This window comes from Cydia strobilella, chromosome Z, assembly GCF_947568885.1.
Source record: "Cydia strobilella chromosome Z, ilCydStro3.1, whole genome shotgun sequence".
Lineage (NCBI taxonomy): Eukaryota > Metazoa > Arthropoda > Insecta > Lepidoptera > Tortricidae > Cydia > Cydia strobilella.
The window spans coordinates 17,819,900-17,841,769 of record NC_086068.1 but is presented as its reverse complement, the minus strand read 5'-3'; the positions used below and the strand labels follow the sequence as shown (position 1 = coordinate 17,841,769).

At 36.8% G+C, this 21,870-nt stretch overlaps 1 protein-coding gene across 2 annotated transcripts in view; it reads right to left on the bottom strand.

The window, feature by feature from the left end:
- Positions 1-21,870, bottom strand: part of LOC134754339 (flotillin-1) — a 67,647-nt gene that overhangs the window by 21,427 nt on the left and 24,350 nt on the right. For both annotated transcript variants that reach the window (XM_063690617.1, XM_063690618.1), the window contains exon 6: positions 6,132-6,292. In XM_063690617.1, the coding sequence (XP_063546687.1) occupies positions 6,132-6,292 (161 nt within the window). The remainder of the gene's footprint in view (positions 1-6,131; positions 6,293-21,870) is intronic.

The window sequence follows — 21,870 nt, the reverse complement described above, 5'->3', positions numbered from 1 at the left end:
CATTTACTGAATAAAGTGGATTATCCAATTAAAGGACCCTCAGTTGACGTTCAAATATTTCGTCAGATGTTTCAGTACGTAATGTAGCGGGTAGACGCTCGTAGTATGTCGGGCCGATTATTCGGGGGTTTTTGCAATAAAGTGCCATGCGTCGCGGCACTGTTCTGAGTCTCCCCGTGGATCTGATTAATTTGCCCGTGACCTCAACACGTTTAAACAGTGGCAAGTTTTTTCTTACGAACACTAATACTTCGAATATGTATAGTGAGTAGTGCGCCATTATTCGATTTTTCTTAAATAGTTCCTTACAAGGGTGTCTGGGTTTAACTCCTGCCAGTAACCGTATTGCACGTTTCTGGACACGATTTGCATCCGTGGAACTGCCCCAAATAACTGTACCATATGGCATCAAGAAGTGAAAATCTTCCTAGATATCAGTGGCTGCAGTTTTTTTATAGCAAAAATAGCACTACTCAACCTATTACATAGCCCGTCAACATGGCACTTCCAATGCAGATTTGAGTCAAGTGTAAAACCTAGGAATTTGGTCTCGTTACATAATGGCGTTGGCCCGTCAGCAATACACGGTGGCACTTCAGCGTTACGTCCTGAAAGGATCATAACATTTGATTTGGCCATATTTAAGAGCAGGCCATTTAGTACGTTGCTTCTGGAACGAAATATATGGAAAACTTGGCATAATTAATGGAAGACTTTTTTCAATTGGGATATGTACTTTATGGACCGAACTTATTTTTCATTAACCCTCCCCACCCCTCCCCAATCTGCGTCACCCCCCCCCCCCGCACCCCCGCAAAGGGCCCAAAACGCGGTTTTTCTCAATTTTTAAGAAAACCGTTCAAGATACAGAAAAAATGTGTAGGAACGAAGTGATCCTTAATAAATTTGGTATTAATCTTTTATACACGCTACAGTGCTATCACTTGTAGTTTTTGTGCAATCTGTCACCAAAGATGCAAATTTTATAGCATTTAAAAAAAAACGATATCGCTCAATTTTATTTTATTTAAGTAAAAAGTTAATATGTTCTTTAAAACGAAGTATTATTTATTATTAAACTCCTTCATTTGACAACGCTGTGCCATTTTGAAAATACATCCTCTTTAAACATTTTTAAGCTCACCGAACATCGTTACTATTAACCACTTGACTGTGTATGAAACGGATCCTGACCGAATTTTATACAGCACAACCCGAGGGTGAACCCACGATTTTTGCCTACCACACCCATGAAAAGTTATAAGAGCGAAAGAGATAGAAATAGTAGATTTTTGATTTTAGCGACAGTATCTCTCTACGAATGAGAAACGTGAACATTTCAAAAGTGGGTACTTAGGTACGTGTGTCTATGGACTGTGGTTACTCTTGTATGCATGATGTCTGTGTGTCTATAGTTACTTTTGATATTAATTGATAAAACGTGGCTAAGCAGCACCACACACGAGTTCTTTTTATAGGGTTCCGTAGTCAGCCAACCCTTATAGTTTGGCATATATATGTAGATCAATAATGCTCACAAAGTGGTAAAATAAAAATCTACACTTAAAGTAGGCGTTTTTTTTTCTTTTGAACCCAATGGTGTGGGGTGTCGTTGGATAGGTCTTTCGAAAATAATAAGGGTCTTCAACAACCATTTATTGAAGTAAATTCTTTCGGAAGTAATCGCACCGAAAGAAAAAAAAAATGTGTGCCTCCCCCACTAACATTTGAACCATGGGTTCAAAAGAAAAAAAATATATCGTGAATGTAGAGCTGTAGAAAGACCATCAATAAAAAGTCGTTTTTGCCTTATCGCTAAAACTTCCCTTCTTAGTAAAAAGACGCATGTACAAAGCGCTGCGAAGGTAAGCACCTACTCCCTTTTGCCTGTTATGTTATGTTGTTACTTACAAATAGCCTCCAATCAAGGCAGACTATTGTGACGGACGGGTTACTACGGAGCTCTACAATGAGCATGGCCCGACATGCTCTATGCTTTTTTTTTTCAAATATTCAGCACTTGAACCTTGAACCACTTATGGTCACGGAATTAATTCAGATATTGTCTATGACACCTATTTTGTGTGTTGTTTTACTAGCCTATACATAATTATATAAGAGTGTTCCACTGCTCGGCAAAGGCCTTCCCTCTCACCGCTATTTAGTCCTGTCCAAATTGTCCAATGCACACTCCCACTTCTTTTCTAAATATGTGTCCTGCCATCTCCATTTTGGTCTTCCTCTGCCCCGAGGTCCATCCTAGCCAGTATATGGCTAGTTCATTAATTCGGCCAACGTGCCCTGCCTAGCCCCATTTAGCCCACTTATAGCTTTGCGACCTTCATGCCCACATCCACAATACCGGTTTTGTAACGCAGTTCGATGTATATATGTAATATGCTCGGTTGGTCGGTTCTACGAACATCCAGCATGCTGCGTTCCATTGCTCTCTGACAAACCTTGAGTCTGAACTTTTCAGTTTCAGTTTAAGACAAAGTTTATGAATAGGTAGGATAGACATTCCGACCAGTTTATTTGACAAAGAATATCTGAATTTATACCAAATTGACCTGAATATCTATACAAGTGCTGAATTTCTTAAAAAACAAGCGCACGTGTTGTCATCACGGTTTATGAGATACAGCCTGGTGACAGACAGACGGACAGTGGAGTCTTAGTAATAGAGTCCCGTTTTTACCCTTTGGGTACGGAACCCTAAAAAGTAACCACGGAACCATATACATTAGACACACGTAGGAAACTTTTGAAATGTTTACGTTTCCCATTCGTAGACAGTGTAACAGCAAAATCCAACTATCTATATCTCTTTCGCACATTACTTTTCATATGTATGTTGTGGTCGAAAATCGTGGGTTTACCCTCGGGTTGTGCTTTAGGTATCAATTTCGGTCAGGGTCCGTTTCATACAGACAAGTGGTTAATAAGGATATTCGCTGACTTTAAAAATGTTTGACGAAGGTGTATTTTCAAAATGGCATAAAATCGTCAAATGAAGGAGTTAAATAATAAATAATACTTCGTTTGAAAGAACATATTAACAATTTACTTAAATAAAACAAAATTGGCGAGTATTTATTGAGAAAAGTTATCTTAAAAAAGAAAAAAACGTTAAATGCTTAAAAATTTGCATCTTTGGTGACAGATTGCACAAAAACTATAAGTGATAGCACTGTAGTGTGTAATTGTGTACAAGAGATTAATAGCAAATTTATTAAGGATCACTTCGTTCCTACACACTTTTTCTGTATCTTGAACGGTTTCCTTAAAAATTGAGAAAAACCGCGTTTCGGGCCCTTTGCGGGGGTGTGGGGGGGGGGGGGGACGCAGAGGGGGGGAGGGATGGGGAGGGTTGATGAAAAATAACTTCGGTCCATAACGTACATATCCCAATTATAAAAAGTCTTCCATTAATTATGCCGTAATTTTAGCTAATTTCCCTCAGCTAAGTAGAGGAAAACAACGTTTGTCGTTGGTCGCTTGCTTCGTGTATTTTTTCAGCAAGTTGCGTGTGCGTTTTTGCGTGGACGACGACTGTTGTGTCATCCGCAAATAGAATAGAAATGGCTGACGGGAGGTCATTAATAAATAATAAAAATAACGTGTTGCCAGCTGCCGACCCTTGAGGGATGGAATCGGTAATGCCGTACATACGAGGGGCGTTCAATAAATTCTCGGTATATGAATGAAAACAAACAAATACGATAAGTTTAATATTTTTATTTTTCAATATACTCCCCCCCCCCCCCCCCCCTATGTTGATACACTTAAAAGATCGATCTATTATTTTTTTTAATCCCTCATAAAAATAATTTTTATCTTTGGTGTCAAAATGCTCCTCCACTGCCGCCTTCAACGCTTCATCGTCAGAAAATCGATTTCCACGCAAATCCTTTTTAAGATTGGGGAACAAAAAGAAGTAACTGGGGGCTAAGTCCGGACTATACGGTGGGTGAGTAATAGTTTCAAACCCAGATTCAAGAATAGCCACCTTGGCAATATGAGCAGTATGCACAGGGGCGTTGTCATGCAGAAGCAGAACACCTTTGGTTAATTTTCCTCGCCTCTTGCCTTTGATTGCACCCCTTAATTGACGTAGAATGTTAGCGTAGTACTGTCCTGTGATATTTACACCCTTTTGTTTGTAATCGATCAGTAATATTCCTTCACAATCCCAAAATATTGTGGCTATGACCTTGCCAGCTGGAGGGATGACCTTGAACTTCTTGAGATGAGCTGTACCCTTAACGTGCCACTGCATGGACTCCTGTTTACTTTCTGGGTCATAATAATGAACCCAGGTTTCATCTCCAGTCTCCAGTCTCCATCTTTTGCAGCACCTCATCAGGATTTTCACCGCACAGGTCAATAAAATCGGAACAACAAGCTACTCGCATATCTTTTTGAACCGGTGTCAGCATTCGCGGAACCCATCTCGCACTTACTTTTGACATATTAAGATGGTAATGGATAATAGCATGTATGGTACCAACAGAAAGACCGGTTATTTGAGCTATTGATTTTACCTTCACTCGGCCATCTTCCAATATAAGTTTTTCCACTTTGATAATATATTTTTGTGAAGTAGCTACTACAGGTCGGCCAGGTCTAGGATCATCTTCAATACTCTCTCCCACGTTTAAATTCACTTGACCACTTTTGAATGGAAGATAAAGAAGGAGCAGACTCACGGTAAACACAATCCATTTCTTCTTTTATAGTTTTTTGATTTTTACCCTGTTTGGTCAAGAATTTTATTACGGCTCGATGCTCTAATTTAATTAACATTGTTAAATCGCTCATGGTGCTCACGTTTGTTCGGCAATTGCAGAAAAACAAGAACATATCGGTTTGAATTTTACTTTTTTTTTAAGTCTGAATGACTCTTAGTGGCCAGTAACATAAGAAATACTCAAAAAGGTTGTAAGATATCAATATCGAGAATTTATTGAACGTCCCTCGTACCTAACTTATTTAGAAGCAATTTATGACTTATCACATCGAACGCTTTCGAAAGATCGCACAGTATGCCCGCCATTTTATACCTATCATCTAGACCAGTCATAATACAGTCAACCATTTTATGTGCTGCCATGGCAGTGGATCTTTTTTGCCTGTATGCGTACTGATGGTCAGTAAGTAGCTTATTAGATTCCGAGTGGACCATTAGGGAAGATGATAGAATGGACTCCACTAGTTTTGAGATGGTAGGTAGGTAGGTACGATGGTTATGGGTCTATAGTTGTTGACATCACTCCTGTCTCGTTTTCCCTTATATACAGGGCATACTCTTGTACAGTCGCCATCAGATATATCGGAGCGCCCGAGTTGCTCATAAATATCTGAACACGCCTCTATTGTCAAGGCGTTAGAGTGCGGGTGTTTAACATAGACTTCATCGTCTTGTCCAGAAGGTCACGTGTTACGATGGGAAGAGTAAATGTCGGTATATCAGAGCCTACTGACGTACTGTTTGGACAATTACTCATCGCTGTTTATCACATATTTCGAAGCTACGTTTAAAAAGTATGAATTAAATTCATTTGGGATCTGATCATGAGACATGGCGGTCCCGTCAGGTTTTTTTAGAGTAACGGTTTGAGTACATTTTTTCACGCCGACCTCTTCATTGACAACCCTCCATATCTCTTTAGAGAGATTTTTACTTTCCGCCAGTCTAGTTTCAACATATTGTTGACGGGCTCGTAATGTCTCTGCCTTGATTAATTGTGAGTAATGCTTTATGCAGTCGGATATGATCTGGTTGTTAGGATATTGGCGCAATATCTCATGAAGGTCGCGGTGCCATTGCATATATCCAAACAGCTCGTCTGTCGCCCATGGAACAGTTGATTTTTGTCTAAACTTTAATGTCTTAATTGGAAAATGTAAATCTATATAATATGTCAATATATTAAATAATTAATCGAATTTATAGTTAATGTCAGTAGTACTATCATAAATAAAATTAAAATTGTAATATGAAATGTCAGTGTAAAATGACTAAATAGATTGGCTATTGAATAATCGGCGTTCCTATATACTGACAATTTGATTTGATCAACTATACATACTTTCTTTTCAAATTAATAAGTTAAAAAAAAATCCCCTACCTGCGGACGGTAGCCTCCAGTTCTTTCTCGCGCCTCTGCACCTCCCACTTCTGAACGGCGATCTCTTGCGTACGTTCCACGACCGCAATCTGCATTTGCTCCTCTTTGATTCTCTGCTTCGTTTTGGCTGCTTGTAGTTCGTAGGCCATTTCTGCCTCGGCCTACAATAAAATAAAATATTTATGAAATATCCGCAAAAAGAGAATAGATATCTACAGATACGCTGTCATCTTCGGGACCGGTGTCGCCGCAGTTAAAAATGTGTGCATTTCAACTACATTTACAATATTGTACGGATAAGGCCGACTCACACATAGACAGTGTACTTATATGTGCGACATTGGTATTGGTTTATATGGAATAAAAAATATTTGCAATATTTTCTCCACAAGGCTCCCTTTGTTCTATTATGAAGTAGTAATCTGTGCCAAACTTTGACTCATTTGCTCATTATTTACTATTCGCTCAACATTGCTTTAAAATTTGATATCTCGTACAATAAATAAAAATAAAAAAACATATTAATCCAAAAATAACAAAATGGCCGGTTTATGTTTTATTTAGTTGTAAAAAATAGGGAAAAATATAATAAAACCGTTAAAACGCCTCCAAGATTTTTTTTTCTTTGGACAAATTCATTTCATACATTTTAGTAAGGCAGAATTGCTTTCAAATCAAATCATTTTATTTTATTTGTCATACGTACACAAGTATACATGCAAATATACAATAAATAGTACTAGTTACATTACAATAATATTTTTACATTGTTACTATTTACTACTAAAAACAAAAAGTACCAAAAAAAAAGGTAATAAGTAGTAAGTAAGTAGTAGTAGAGGTTGAGCGACCTCTAAATAATGTCTGATTGTTCTCAAAATTAGTTTAGATAATTTTTATACATTTTTGACTTAAAAAGAACCATGTGGAGAGCAAAAAAAAAAAAAATTTGATTTGATTTTGAGAATATTTTTCTTAGCCGGATTTTTTTTGGTTTAAGATAATTTCGGTCTTCCTTTAAATTTTCTTGATTCAAGAATCTTTTTTCTTAGTTCGAGTCAACTTTTTTTTCTGTATATGATATATTTAGACCTGTACCAATAACTTCTGAGGTTATAAGAATATTAATGTTGCTTATTTTTTATATATAGTTTCCAGACCATATACTAAACCTAAAAATAATATTTTGTGTCATCCTAGGTATTTGCTTAGGTAGAAATTTAGGTATTTCTTTTTTCAATCAGCATTCTGTAAAAAAAATATTCGAGACGAAATTCTTTGTTTCCCTGTAAAGGCAAAGTGGCTTCCGACGTACACACGCATTTTGTGTCATTTTCATCCACGGGTATAATGGCATTTAATAAATACCTAATATTGATCCTAAAACGCCTAAAAAAATATTAGAGTCGGTAAGTGAAGTGTTGTACTTTACAGAACATTGTTATATGTTATTCAAACAAATCTGTGTCAAATTCATCCACCGCTTTTATTTAAAAAAAAATTTTTTCTAATTAACACCCTGTATCTGCCACAAAAAAAAATTCATGTTATTAAGTTTACGTCTACAATATTATAATACCACATTGAGACATCATTCATAATTTGGGTCATTTTGATCCACGGTTTTTTTACTATCTGGCAAAATAAAACTCAATTGAGCAAGAAGGGCGTGCGCGGGGAAGGGTACCTACGCGGGTGGGGTGCTTATTATACTTGCCGCAATATCAGCTGGCGACTGAGATCTTAATACTATCTCCTTTACCCTTGTTAAGACCAACCAAGAGATGGCATTATGAGCTGTCTCGCCACTTAGTTTTGCGATACAGTGTATTTATTTCATTCGTAGGCATAATTACATTGTCTTATCAATCTTACCGTAGTAGGTATATAAATATAATTAAAAATAAACTGTAGGCTGCACTCCTCATACTGACCAACATTTGTGACGTTCCTAATCAAAAGGTACCACTTTCTCTGACAGGTTATTTGTATAAAGATATAATCAAATTTCGTCTTTATGGTAAACGACAAAGTGGTACCTACCTTTTGATTGAGAATGTCACAACAGCGACTTAAAAATTACTTTTGTTTCGATTTTTAGTAGACTTTTTAAGTTTATTTTAAGACGCAATTTATTGTGATTTTTGTTATGTTTAAGCGTGGCAAGCAACATTAATTACATTGATGATGATGTTCATTAAATACAATATTTTTTCATACTATACTGAACTGTCACCCTATACATGAGAATGAACAGCGCCCTCTTGACAATGATCATATATTACTGGTCAGGCTTTAATATGTGTCATAATTTAGTAAAGTCCCCTTTGTGGATTCTAAGTTTCCGAGTTACAGCAGTTTAGTGAAAGCGTTTTTTTTTTAAATATAAATTAAGGGTTGAATAAAGAGGAAAGAAAATTTGATTATTTTTGCGCTACGACGCACGGTTTAGGAGATACAGCCCTATAAAGTTTTTTTATTGTTTTTTTCTTTTTTACATTGTGTTTTTTGTATATTACTTTGAGGTTTCATAAAGGGGAACGAAAATTTAATTATTTTTGCGCTACGACGCATGGTTTAGGAGATCAAGCCCTATAAAAAAAACTCTTTTTTTTTTGCGTTTTTTTTTGTATAAATTAATGGTTACATAAAGGGGACCGAAAAGTTGATTATTTTTGCGCTACGACGCACGGTTTAGGAGATACAGCCCTATATAGATTTTTTTCTTTTTCTTTTTTACGTTTCTAAATCTTAATTAAGGGCTTCTTAAGGGGAACGAAAATTTGATTATTTTTCGCTACCATGCACGGTTTAGGAGATACATCCCTAAAGTTTTTTTGTTGTTTTTTTTTTCTTTTTTTGTCATTGCGTTTTTTGTTATTACTTTGGGGTTTCATAAAAGGGAACGAAAATTTTATTATTTTTGCGCTACGACGCACGGTTTAGGAGATACAGCCCTAAAATGATTTTTTTCTCTTTCTTTTTTGCGTTTTTAAATCTTAATTAGGGGCTTCTTAAAGGGGAACGGATATTGATTATTTTTGCGCTACGATGCACGGTTTAGGAGATACAGCCCTATAAAGTTTTTTTGTTATTATTTTTTTCTTTCTTTTTCTTGTGTTTTTGTATATTATTTAGGGGCTTCATAAAGGGGAACGAAAATTTTATTATTTTTGCGCTACAACGCATGGTTTAGGAGATACAGCCCTATAAAGATTTTTTTTTTAAATTTTGCGTTTTTTTTAAATATAAATTATGGGTTGCATAAAGGGGAACGAAAATTTTATTGTTTTTGCGGTACCACGCACGGTTTAGGAGATACAGCTCTATAAAGTTTTTTTTCCTGGTTTTTTTTGTTTTTTTTTTAAGTATTAATTACGGGTTTCTGAAAGGGGTTTTTTAAATTATTTTTGCGCTACGACGCATGGTTTAAGAGATACAGCCCTATAAAGATTTTTTTATTGTTTTTTTTTCCTTTTTTTCTTTTTTACATTGTTTTTTTGTATATTATTTTCGGGTTTCATAAAGGGGAACGAAAATTTTATTATTTTTGCGGTACCACGCACGGTTTAGGAGATACAGCTCTATAAAGTTTTTTTTCCTGGTTTTTTTTTGTTTTTTTTTTTAAAGTATTAATTACGGGTTTCTTAAAGAGATTTTTTAAATTATTTTTGCGCTACGACGCATGGTTTAAGAGATACAGCCCTATAAAGATTTTTTTATTGTTTTTTTTTCCTTTTTTTCTTTTTTACATTGTTTTTTTGTATATTACTTTCGGGTTTCATAAAGGGGAACGAAAATTTTATTATTTTTGCGGTACCACGCACGGTTTAGGAGATACAGCTCTATAAAGTTTTTTTTTCTGGTTTTTTTTTTGTTTTTTTTTTAAAGTATTAATTACGGGTTTCTTAAAGGGGTTTTTTAAATTATTTTTGCGCTACGACGCATGGTTTAAGAGATACAGCCCTATAATGTTTTTCTTTTAATTTTGCGTTTTTTTTAAATATAAATTATGGGTTGCATAAAGGGGAAAGAAAATTTTATTATTTTTGCGCTACGACGCATGGTTTAGGAGATACAGCCCTATAAAGATTTTTTTTTTAAATTTTGCGTTTTTTTTTAAATATAAATTATGGGTTGCATAAAGGGGAACGAAAATTTTATTGTTTTTGCGGTACCACACACGGTTTAGGAGATACAGCTCTATAAAGTTTTTTTTCCTGGTTTTTTTGTTTTTTTTTTTTAAGTATTAATTACGGGTTTCTTAAAGGGGTTTTTTTAAATTATTTTTGCGCTACGACGCATGGTTTAAGAGATACAGCCCTATAATGATTTTTTTTTAAATTTTGCGTTTTTTTTTTAAATATAAATTATGGGTTGCATAAAGGGGAACGAAAATTTTATTATTTTTGCGCCACCACGTACGGTTTAGGAGATATTATATTCGTTCAAAATTTTGCGCCGACCTCGAAATTCGAATAAATATGATGAACAAACCGACCAAAACAAACAATGCGCTGTCGCCATTCCGTGCGCTAGCGACTGGTCGCTGCATGCATCACTCCCGCCCGCTCCACTGACCCCCATCCCCACCGCATCATCTATCCATCACGCCGCGTGAGTGAAGTGAAAGAACGAACGCTGGCTCACTCACTTCATTGCAGTGCTTGGCTTGACTAGTTTTTTTATGTGATAGTCAGCAAACGAGCAGACGAGCCGGCTGATGGGAAGCAGTCATCGTCGCCCATGGACATAAGCAACAACACAGGAGCCCTTAAGCATTGCCGACCCTTGAGAACCCTAAATACCCGCTTCTTGAAGAATCCCATGTCGAAGCGCAAAGGAAATACCTCAGGAGGCAACTCATTCCACATTTTGCACGTTCTGGGAAGAAACGAGCGAGATGCCCGCTTATTCTTGGTGTGCCATGTGTCTAAGAAGTGAGGATGAGTTTTGCTCCTTTGGCGGGAGGTGCGTGCGGTGATAGAAACGAGACGATGACACCAGATCAAAAAGTTCTTCGGAACATTCCCCATTGTACAGTAAGTTCGGGATCGCCGACAATACGAACTGCCCGCCGTTGGATGGAGTCAAGGGGAAGGAGCTGGTATTGTGGAGCGCCAGACCAGTGATGAGATGAGAACAGTACTCCATATGAGGTCGAACCTGCACTTTATATAACAAAAGTCGGTGACCCGGTGTGAAGTACTGTTTGGCTCTGTTTTTTGGAGGCCAGTTTGGCTTTTTGTTCCAGATGACTACGAAACTGGACTTCGTTCGTAATGTCGACACCAAGTATCGCGATACTTTTAGCGGTGGTAAGGGGAATGCCCTGAAACTTTGGCGCCGTGACAAATGGGGTTTTTTTTGGCGGAAAACGCGCAGACTTGTGTCTTACTAGGGTTGAACTGGACGAGGTTACGTCTACCCCATTCGGAGACCTATTCAAGGGACGTCTCGATCTCAGACACAAGTCGCATCCTGCACTCCGACACCTGCTCAGGGGGGGGCGTTTGCACGACCTGTATAACAGCTATCACCAGTGCTGTCATCCGCATAGCAATGAATATTGTTAGTAAATAACATATCATTGATATGCAGAACGAACAGGGTAGGCGATATTGTATTGGGAACAAAAAAAATGTTTCCTTAGCTTGCAGGGTTGGCGCGGTCACTTTTAAGCATTCCAGCTACAAGTACACCCAGTGAAAGGGTGTTTTCTGTAGCTGGGATGGTTTTGACTGCTAAGCGATCGCGCTTAAATCCGGCAAAGGTGAACAAAATATTTTTTATTCACGATAATTACAACCACTGTAGCTGTACTGTAAACAATTTTTAGTCAGTGATTGATGGAGATAAGAAATAAATGTTTATTCCTAGCATAGTTATGTTTTTTTTTAATTATTCCTCCTAAAAAATGTCCTCACGCCGGCGACGCCGCGCCGCGCCGGGTTCAAAACCCAGCGCGCCGCCGCTGGGTTTTTTGGCTGCGGCGTGGATCTCTAATATCTAAGCTATAATAGCTCTATAAAGTTTTTTTTCCTGGTTTTTTTTTAAGTTTTAATTAAGGGTTTCTTAAAGGGGAACGAAAATTTGATTATTTTTGTGCTACGATGCACGGTTTAGGAGATGCAGCCCTATAAAGATTTTTTTTGTTGTTTTTTTTTTCATTGTGTTTTTTGTATATTATTTTGGGGTTCCGTAAAGAGGAACGAAAATTTTGTTCTTTTTGCGCTACCACGCACGGTTTAGGAGATATAGCTCTACAAAGATTTTTTCCTGTTTTTTTTTTGTTTTTTTTAAAGTATTAATTAAGGGATCCTTAAAGGGGAACGAAAAATTGATTATTTTTGCGCTACGATGCACGATTTAGGATATGCAGCCCTATAAAGATTTTTTTTTGTTTTTTTTTCATTGGGTTTTTTTGTATATTACTTTGGGGTTCCGTAAAGGGGAACGAAAATTTTATTATTTTTGCGCTACGACGCACGGTTTAGGAGATACAGCCCTAAAATGATTTTTTTTCCACTTTTTCTTTTTTGCGTTTTTCAATCTTAATTAGGGGTTTCTTAAAGGGATTTTTTTTAATTATTTTTGCGCTACGATGCACGGTGTAGGAGATACAGCCCTATAAAGTTTTTTTGTTATTTTTTTTCATTTTTTTCATTGTGTTTTTAGTATATTACTTTGGGGCTTCATAAAGGGGAACGAAATTTTTATTATTTTTGCGCCACCACGCACGGTTTAGGAGATATTATATCTATATATATAGCTATAATAGCTCTATAAAGTTTTTTTCCTGGTTTTTTTAAAAGTTTTAATTAAGGATTTCTTAAGGGGAACGAAAATTTGATTATTTTTGTGCTACGATGCACGGTTTAGGAGATGCAGCCCTATAAAGATATTTTCCTCTTTTTTTTCTTTTTTGCGTTTTTAAATCTTAATTAGGGGCTTCTTAAAGGGGAGCGAAAATTTGATTATTTTTGCGCTACGATGCACGATATAGGAGATACAGCTAATACAGCCCTATAAAGATTTTGTTTCTTTTTTTTTTTCATTGTATTTTTCATGTATTACTTTTGGGTTACATAAAGGGGAACGAAAATTTTATTATTTTTGCGCTACGACGCATGGTTTAGGAGATACAGTCCTATATATTTTTTTACAATGCATGTGCTCGAAAAGTGCGTTTCCTACGGAGCCATATCGTGCGGAAAGTACTGCTTTTCCGCACTAGTGCTTTTTGTTTTCAATTTTTTTTTACAGTACATATGGTGCTACTTTCTCGCACTAGTGCGGAAAAGAGCACTTACCGTGCATATGTCGAAAGTTTAAAGGGCCATATGTACTGTAAAACGTACGATACACGTGCGAATAGGTAATTCGCAACTCGTGTCGATTTAAAACACTCCTTTTAATAATTAAACTTATTTGCCATGACATGTTTTTTTATTTACTCGCACAATGCATAGTAAAACATTGTATGATACACGTGCGTAAAGATGATTTCCGCACTTGTTGCATAAATAGCAATTTTTTTTATCAAAGAATGAAAGAAAGTCACGGTATTAATAACCAAATTTTACTTTAGTGGTACCTTTTCCCTATCACTGTCACAAATGTATGTGGCGTTCACGTAAACGCGATATTTTTAAGATTTCCCTGCGCAATGTTGCCAGCTCGCTCGCAAATCAAACATGTACTTACAGTTCTTTTGCATAATGGTGACATTGTACAATATCTATGAGTTTTAAATAGGTAAAAGATAATTCGACGCATTCTTTGCTTGCTTGTTGCTTGTTGTTGTGTTGTTTGCGTAACTTCTTTGAATAAGTTGCGTTAATTTGGCGCACAGGCGAAGTAAACATGCGTTTCGTACGGCAAGGTCACGCCGCGGCCCCACCCTGCACGGCCTCCGTTGCCCATTCAGACCGCCCGCTAGCTTCGTTTGAACGCAAATAATATTTTTGTAATATTTGTTTATGCAGTGGATGCAAGTGACACAAATTCATACATCTTATTTATCCCGCATTTCAAATTAATAAGATGTAAACTCTAATATCTTTAATATTCTTTTGTAACGGTGACAGCCTGTTACAACAAAATCATCAAATATCTTATGAAGCTATGCCTTAATAAGACACAAAATCATTTAATGGACCTATTTAAACGATTAAATTCGACCTAAGTAATTTTTTTTAACTCTAATTTTTTTTTTGTGTCTTTTAGAATATTATGACATAGTATCAGATTGCAGTGGACGTAATTGACACAAACTATGTTTTCACACTAAAAACACTATCCTAAATGCAACACAGTTACATGTTTTCTCTCGAATATTTTTTTCTCCAAGATAATTCAAAATAAAAAATAATTACCACAAAATAACAAATTACTAGAAAAGCAAATTATATATATGACACAAAACAAAATGTAAGATTTACATCTTAACAAAGTATTCATAAGCGAAAACAGAATTGACTTTAATATTTTTATAACCTAGGGGTCAAAATATAGCCAGCGGTACAGGTCTAATTTGCCTTTCACCATAACATGCTGCGTAGCTAAATATTAAGAATAATTTATTAAATAATATATATACTCTATTTTACTCACGTTACATAGGTAAATAATGAATAATGATAAAACTTTTTTTGTGTTTCTAATACTATATTATAAAATATAATACTTTCCGATTATTGGAAATACCTCCACGTGAAAGTTTTATTTCTGCAGCTTAATACTGCACAATCCGGCAATTTTAATTTAATTAACAATATTAATTGTTACATGAGAATACGAGTCACATGAACGTCGTCAATCGAGTATGTAATGTAGATTATAAAACAACAAACATAGTCTGCTCACAAAATACACTTATGTTACACAAATACCTACTTGCGAAGTGCTCGCCAGCGGTCTTCGCATTCAGACAATTTAACTGCTAATCAGGTTCGATAAAAGAATTTTTGAATCAATACAGTTTTAAGTTTTATGATTTTTTTCTAATCTTTCTATGTTCGCGAGGTTCATTATCTTCCTCGCGTTATCCCGGCATTTTTAGCCACGGCACGGCACATGGGAGCCTGGAGTCCGCTTGGCAACTAATCCCAAGATTACGCTTAATTGTAGGCACTAATTTTTACGAAAGCGACTGCCATCTGACCTTCCAACCCAGAGGGAAAACTAGGCCTTATTAGGATTAGTCCCGTTTCCTCACGATGTTTTCCTTCACGGAAAAGCGACTGATAAATATAATTTCGTACATAAGTTTCGAAAAACTCATTAGCACGCTCTTACCGCTAGGCCACCAGCGCTTGTGTCTGAAATAAGGTTTTGAAGTTTACGACAAGAAACAGTGCCAATATAGAGGGCGCTATTTGGCTAGTTTACGTAAACCTGGTTCAAATCTGTACTTCGAAAACTTTTTTATTTTTTTTTATTATTGTTTTTGTATTAGCATTCCAATCACTTCTACCACACAAAATTTCACGATTCTAGGACTTCAGGAACCAATGTTTTCAGGTTTAGAGGTATTTTTAGGTACCCCCATTTTAAGGGGTTGCAGGGCAAAAGTTACAGATTTCTGGTCACCATATGTGTCTACATACAGACCCATCCCTATATGCCAAATTTCAGCCTTCTAAGACTTCAGGAAGTAGTCTGTATTTTCTATGAAACGAATTTCATATGGTTCGGAGAGTGAAATTTAAGGTATCTATAAAATTTAAAGTATAATAGGTAGCCTTATAAAACTTGGCGATATTGATAAGGCTACTTAGGACATGGTATACAAAAAATTTCAGCTCTCTAGCATTATCCAAGCCGAAACTACGAGGGTTCGAAAATACGACGAGACGTGCCGAGAAAAGATGTGCACTGCCTTTTGCCCTTTGTCTCCTCTTGGCGGGGGCACGGCCGTGCCCCCAGATCATAGGTGTATCACAAATAGTGTAGTGTACCTTTCTGATGATAGTAAGATTTTTCATATATCTTACTGAAAATTATATCTATATATATAAACGTAAAAGTCCTGACTCACTTAAATCAACGCCCAGCCCAAACCGTTGGACCTAGAGAGCTGAATTTTTCACAATAGGTAGCTTTTATGACGTTAGTATCCACTAAGAAAGGGTTTTTAAAAATTCATTCCCTAAGGGGGTTAAAAAGGGGATTTATTATTTATTTATTTACAAAAACATGTCCGGCTCACAGCGGAGGCCAAACGCCATGACATGGGAAAAAACATTTCATACACAACACAAGACAAGTAAAACACAACAAAACAAACAATTCATCATAAATAACATAATTAAACATAATAAAACAACATTCGGGCATATCTCCCAACCGCCTCAGTCTAGGGACGTGTGACAAAAACATTTAAATATTGGGATATTTTTGAGCACAAAAGACACAACTTGTCATTAAAAAGGTCAGCATCCTGGACCGAGCCAACTAAACCGTTTAGAAGTTCGAGGGCTCTCGACGTGGGCGCTCGGCGCGCGTCACGGGGTCTGCGAAAAGCGCGTGCCGGCGTCGAGCGCCCGCGCGCACATAGTCGTTGGGGACGAACAGCCGTATGCTCGAGAGCACACAAGGATTATCCACTTTGCCCCGGAAAAGCAAGACATAGTGGATCGCGAGAAGCATTTTCCTCCGAAACTCCAGCGTTTCCAATCCGACCATACCTGTGACGAACAACGAGGGATAGAGAAAAGGATAACGGCCATATAGCCTCTTGTAGAGGTACCGAGCGAATTTTTTTTGGACTCTCAATCATATGATGGGATGAAAGTTTGTATGAGGTTCAAGTTTTATTTTAAGCTAGCAATTTGAAACTTGGTAAATAGATATATTATTAGAATACAAGGAAATTAATTTCAGCGTTTTTGAAGATTCATCCTCTAAGGTGGTGAAAAAGGGGTTAAGAGTTTGTATGGAGACCAAAAATTTTATCAAGTGCGGGACTTGAAGCTTTGTTTATGGACATATTGTTAGAATACAGGATAAGATATTTCAGGTTGAAAGTTTGAATCCATTACAAATGCTTTGAAACTTTTCAGAAAGGCATAATAGCCGCTTATAAAGAAAATCGATTTCAGCGTTTATGTTATATAATTCAACGTGTGCAAAACTCATGCATGCGTTTCTGTCAAAATATCCCTCGCCGCTCACATATTAGCCCTTACCTTAATAAAGCGGGTAAACTGAATATGTCACACAGAAGAATATTAAAGCTTGCGGCAATGGTATTTACGCTTAAACAATCTGCTATTCCACCCTATCTCGCGCGTAAACTTGAATGGAAGCCTAACCGAAAGTTGAAAGGTTTGCGTGAGCAACAAGAGCGTATCTCTCTTCCACTACTCCGGCTTCAGTCATTTGGAGGCAGTTTTCGTTATGCTACGTCTAAGTGCTGGAACAATTTGCCGCCACCAGTAGTTAACTGTAAGTCCCTGGCGGTTTTCAAACTACGTTGCAAGGCTTATTTACTGGACCTCCAATAGGAAGTAACGTACACTTTTGGTTGAGTGAAGTGCTAAATTTAAATATCTATTGAGCACAATAGATATTTAAATTTAGCACTTTAGTTGGCACTTTTTTATCCACTGCGCATTGCTCGGTTTTGCTATCATGTCCTATATGTAATAGTGTAAATGTTTATACTGTCCTTAGCTAGATACAATTACGGCGGTGGCAGAATAACAGCGTCCGTTGCTAAAAACCTTTGGGGCTGCTGTGCCCCGAAGCCTTTTTGGCACAGACATCAGCTGAGCCACCTTCCCTTTCAATTAGTTTGTAAGCATTATCGTGTACTTTTATTATGTACCTATGTTACAACTTCTTGAATAAACGTCTTTTATTATTTGTATCTCCTTGGATATCACGGGCCTATAAATCCCGGTCTTTTGATAGGCTTGCGTGGGGATATAGATCCAACACGTAGAGGCCCCTTGGAGAGCTTTAATGTCATGTAGAACGCCTGCTGGAACCCGTTCACAGGCGCAACAATAGACACCCATGAACCGGTCGCAGCAGGCATTGGAACTATTGCAGAAAAAGTGAACAGTATACCGGTCTATGGATTGAAGTTTGGGTGGACAATGAGACTGGGCTATTGTAAAGAACTCCGGACACCTGCCATAACAATGTTAATAAACGTTATCGAGGCAGGTGGTGACTTGCCGCTGACTAGATGGGCCCCTGAAACTGCCGTCGTGAAGACGACCAGGAGCAACACCGGTGTGAGCGGCTCAGGGGTGTCGAGAGGTGTGCGCCGCTTTCTACCCAGTGGCTGTTACCAGCCACTGTGCCAACTCGCGTCTTATGCATCTTTCACTTCCACCCCTGGAGCATATAGCTCTAGCGACTCCTCTCTGGACAGGAAATGAAGGCAAGCCAGAGCTGAGAGTCCTGCGGGTCCCCTTGGGGTCCACTCCGACCGACGAAGACACGCCGGAGACGGAGACCCTGACCGACTCTCGGGAGCACTCGGGTCCGTGGGGTCGTTATTCCCCAACAGCTCGCCAGTTAAATCGCCAGTGCAATTATTATTATTATTCGTACATATGATTAAAAGCTTATGGTGTACTTACAATATAATTTAATATAATTTGCTTTCGCAGTTCTTCGTAACTATGTAATATTTGGATTCTGGTGATGAAATATGTTATGATAAAGTAGGTTCATTAAAAAATACAATTGTAACTATTTTATTAATGTAACACTGATTTTTGCTCCCTTTTGTGGAGTACAACTTTTCACAATCCAGACGAGTTCTCGCGTCCAACGACAATCCCAAAGCAAACAATTTCAACAAACATTAAATAAAATCGTTACTAAATTCTAAACCAACCATTAAATAAGTACGTTTTGATTAGCATAAAACAAGCTTTTGAATCATGGGCATTTTTTTTTATTAAAAGCTTTGTATGTATTTCATTTAATCAGTAAAAACCTTTGTGACAGAATTTATAGACAGATTAATATACCTTACTAGTACCTTAAAAATCTAAGCTCGGAAATGAGGTCAAATGTTTAAAGGAATATAAATTAAATCGATAGCAATTATTACTTAAAATCAAACGTTTACGGTTCAGAATATAATATAAAATATCGAGAGCTGTTATCGACTGGTCCTACTCTCTAGCGTCGCCGCTCTCGTCTCTTATACCGCGCGGTTTAGCCAATCACAGCGCGTGAGTTGGTTGTCTGCCCACGCCTTCAATGATGTGGTCCCCACCAATAGGAGACATCGAGACTCGTTGAAATTATGCTTCGTTACAAATCTCCTTAATTCCTATATCTATGATCGATACGATTAAGAACATCGACTGAGTCGCAGCTCTAGCGCTTTCTTCGCTGCTAGAGTTATACCAAGACAAGTCTGCAACAAATTTAATAGCACACGCAGTGCAAGTGTTATTTATACGTCATAATTTCATAGAAGTTTGACGTTTGAAACAACACTTGCACTGCGTGTGCCATAAAAATCGTTGCAGACTTGTCTTGGTCTGACTCTAATATTATAATAACATATTACTTCAATATTGAGACTATTTTTTTTTTTTTTTTATTTATTTACACAACGGGTACATGCTTACAAACAAAATTTATGCATCGCCAAACTGTAACCAGTTTGTGGCCGATTGAAGCGCTCAATAACAAAATGGAATCATGCACCTGAACAAAATAATTAACAGCTGAGACAGTAATCCTTATATATAACATATAACATAAAAACTAACATGCACAAATACCTAATAAGTAAATAAATTTTCCCAATGTTCAATTTTCTAAAAGGTATGTTTTAGTCTCTTTTTAAGGACCGACTTACTAAACCTAGATTTATCTCTCAACCACCCTATTTCGTTAAACAGCCTAGGCACTAAATATTTATTTAACCTTCTTCCATAATAGTTGACCGCTGGGGGCTGTATTAACTTCCCCTCTCGTACCCGTCTTGTGTTGTATTTATTAAATACTGGCCTTTTATGCTCATCTAAATAATAGTTTTCTAAAGCCATCAGGTATTTAATTTTCTTTTGTACGGGTAAAATTTTACATAGTGGGAATAACTCGCTATAATCCTTACACATATTTTTTATTTTACTGTCAACTAAATACTTAACTAATCTGGTTTGCAATTTTTCGACATCCTTTATATAAGTACTGAAGGTGCGACCGTACACACTTAAACCGTAATTAATTAATTATGGAATCCGCTAACGCGTAGTAAACAACTAATAACACCTTTATACTTACCACTTTTTTTAATTGAAAAATTTGACCCAAGACTATTCGTAGTTTCTTACAAAGTTCCTCTATGTGAAATTTAAAATTGAAGTTATAGTCCACCAGCAGTCCCAAGTACTTACATCGGTCAACACATTCTAAAAATGCACACTCACAGTTTAATTTATTCCTATGCAAACAATCATAAGTATGTCCCACTATGCCAATCTGCGTATAATCCACTTTTTTAGCTATAAAATAATTTTTACATTAATTATGATACCGTTGTCATGTGCCCATTTTAGTATGTTTTCAAAATCACTCTGCAGCTGACAGCGAGCCTCACTGATATTTTTTGATGAATAAAATAGGCACATGTCATCAGCATACACAAACACCTTGCATTTGTGCACAACATTAACGACACTGTTTACAAACATTATGTAACCGACCGGCCGCGGCCCGTACACCGAGCGTCACACTCGCCTCCGCGCCTTTACTACCCGCTATCACGGTTTGGATTGTACGATTGTTTAGGTAATTTTTAAACCACACGTTTGTGGGTCCACTTATACCACATTCCGCCATAGCTTGTAACCAGAGATGGGCAAAATGTAATCGACTAACGATTAACGATTAAGATTACAAGAATTAGTTGCGACTGACGATTGAAAACGACGATTGATCAATCTTAGTTGTATAGAGTGCAACTAATTTAGTTGCAACTAAATTAGTTGCCGATTGATTTTGGACAACTAAATTTTGTAATCGACTAATTAGTTAGACTATTTTCTCGCGACTAATGTTAGAAGCAAATTGAATAGAATACCTCGGTATGGCTATGTTGACAGACTGATTAGGACATCTTAACGGATGTTTAAAAATAAAATAGTCATGTATTACTTACGATATTTTGACCGTTTCTAAGGAGTGAGATCTGTTCTCACTATTATTTTGCTACTAAAGTAGTGCATCTGTCTGAAATTGGATTAAATTTCTCTTATCTAAGGGTAAATAAGAACTGGGTACTTTGTGCATTAGTAAAATAACACTTAAAAAAACACAATTATATAAATCAAACTTTGTATATTAAATATAAAAGCAACCATGATATGTATTTAGTTAAACTATATGAGGTTAGTCTTGCAATCGTAAAAATAATAATTAAAAGCAAAAATTATCAACAAATCAACGTTGTTTATACAATAACATGTTCATATGTGATAAGATAAAACATTAAAAAACACAGTTAATAATAAATCAAACTTTGTATATGAAACAAGCGGCTGATCGACCAATTCGCTACCGGTCCAATATATTGGCAATAGCGGTAATAAATAAAATATGTATGTTGATTGATATATTTGAATGTAGAATGACGCAAGGAAAATGTACCATAGTTAACGCTGAGAGTTCTTTACAAAGAGGTTTAAATATTTTTAATGACCACACGTTGAAAACAAAATAGACCGCGTAGATAATAAACAACATGCAGATGTGT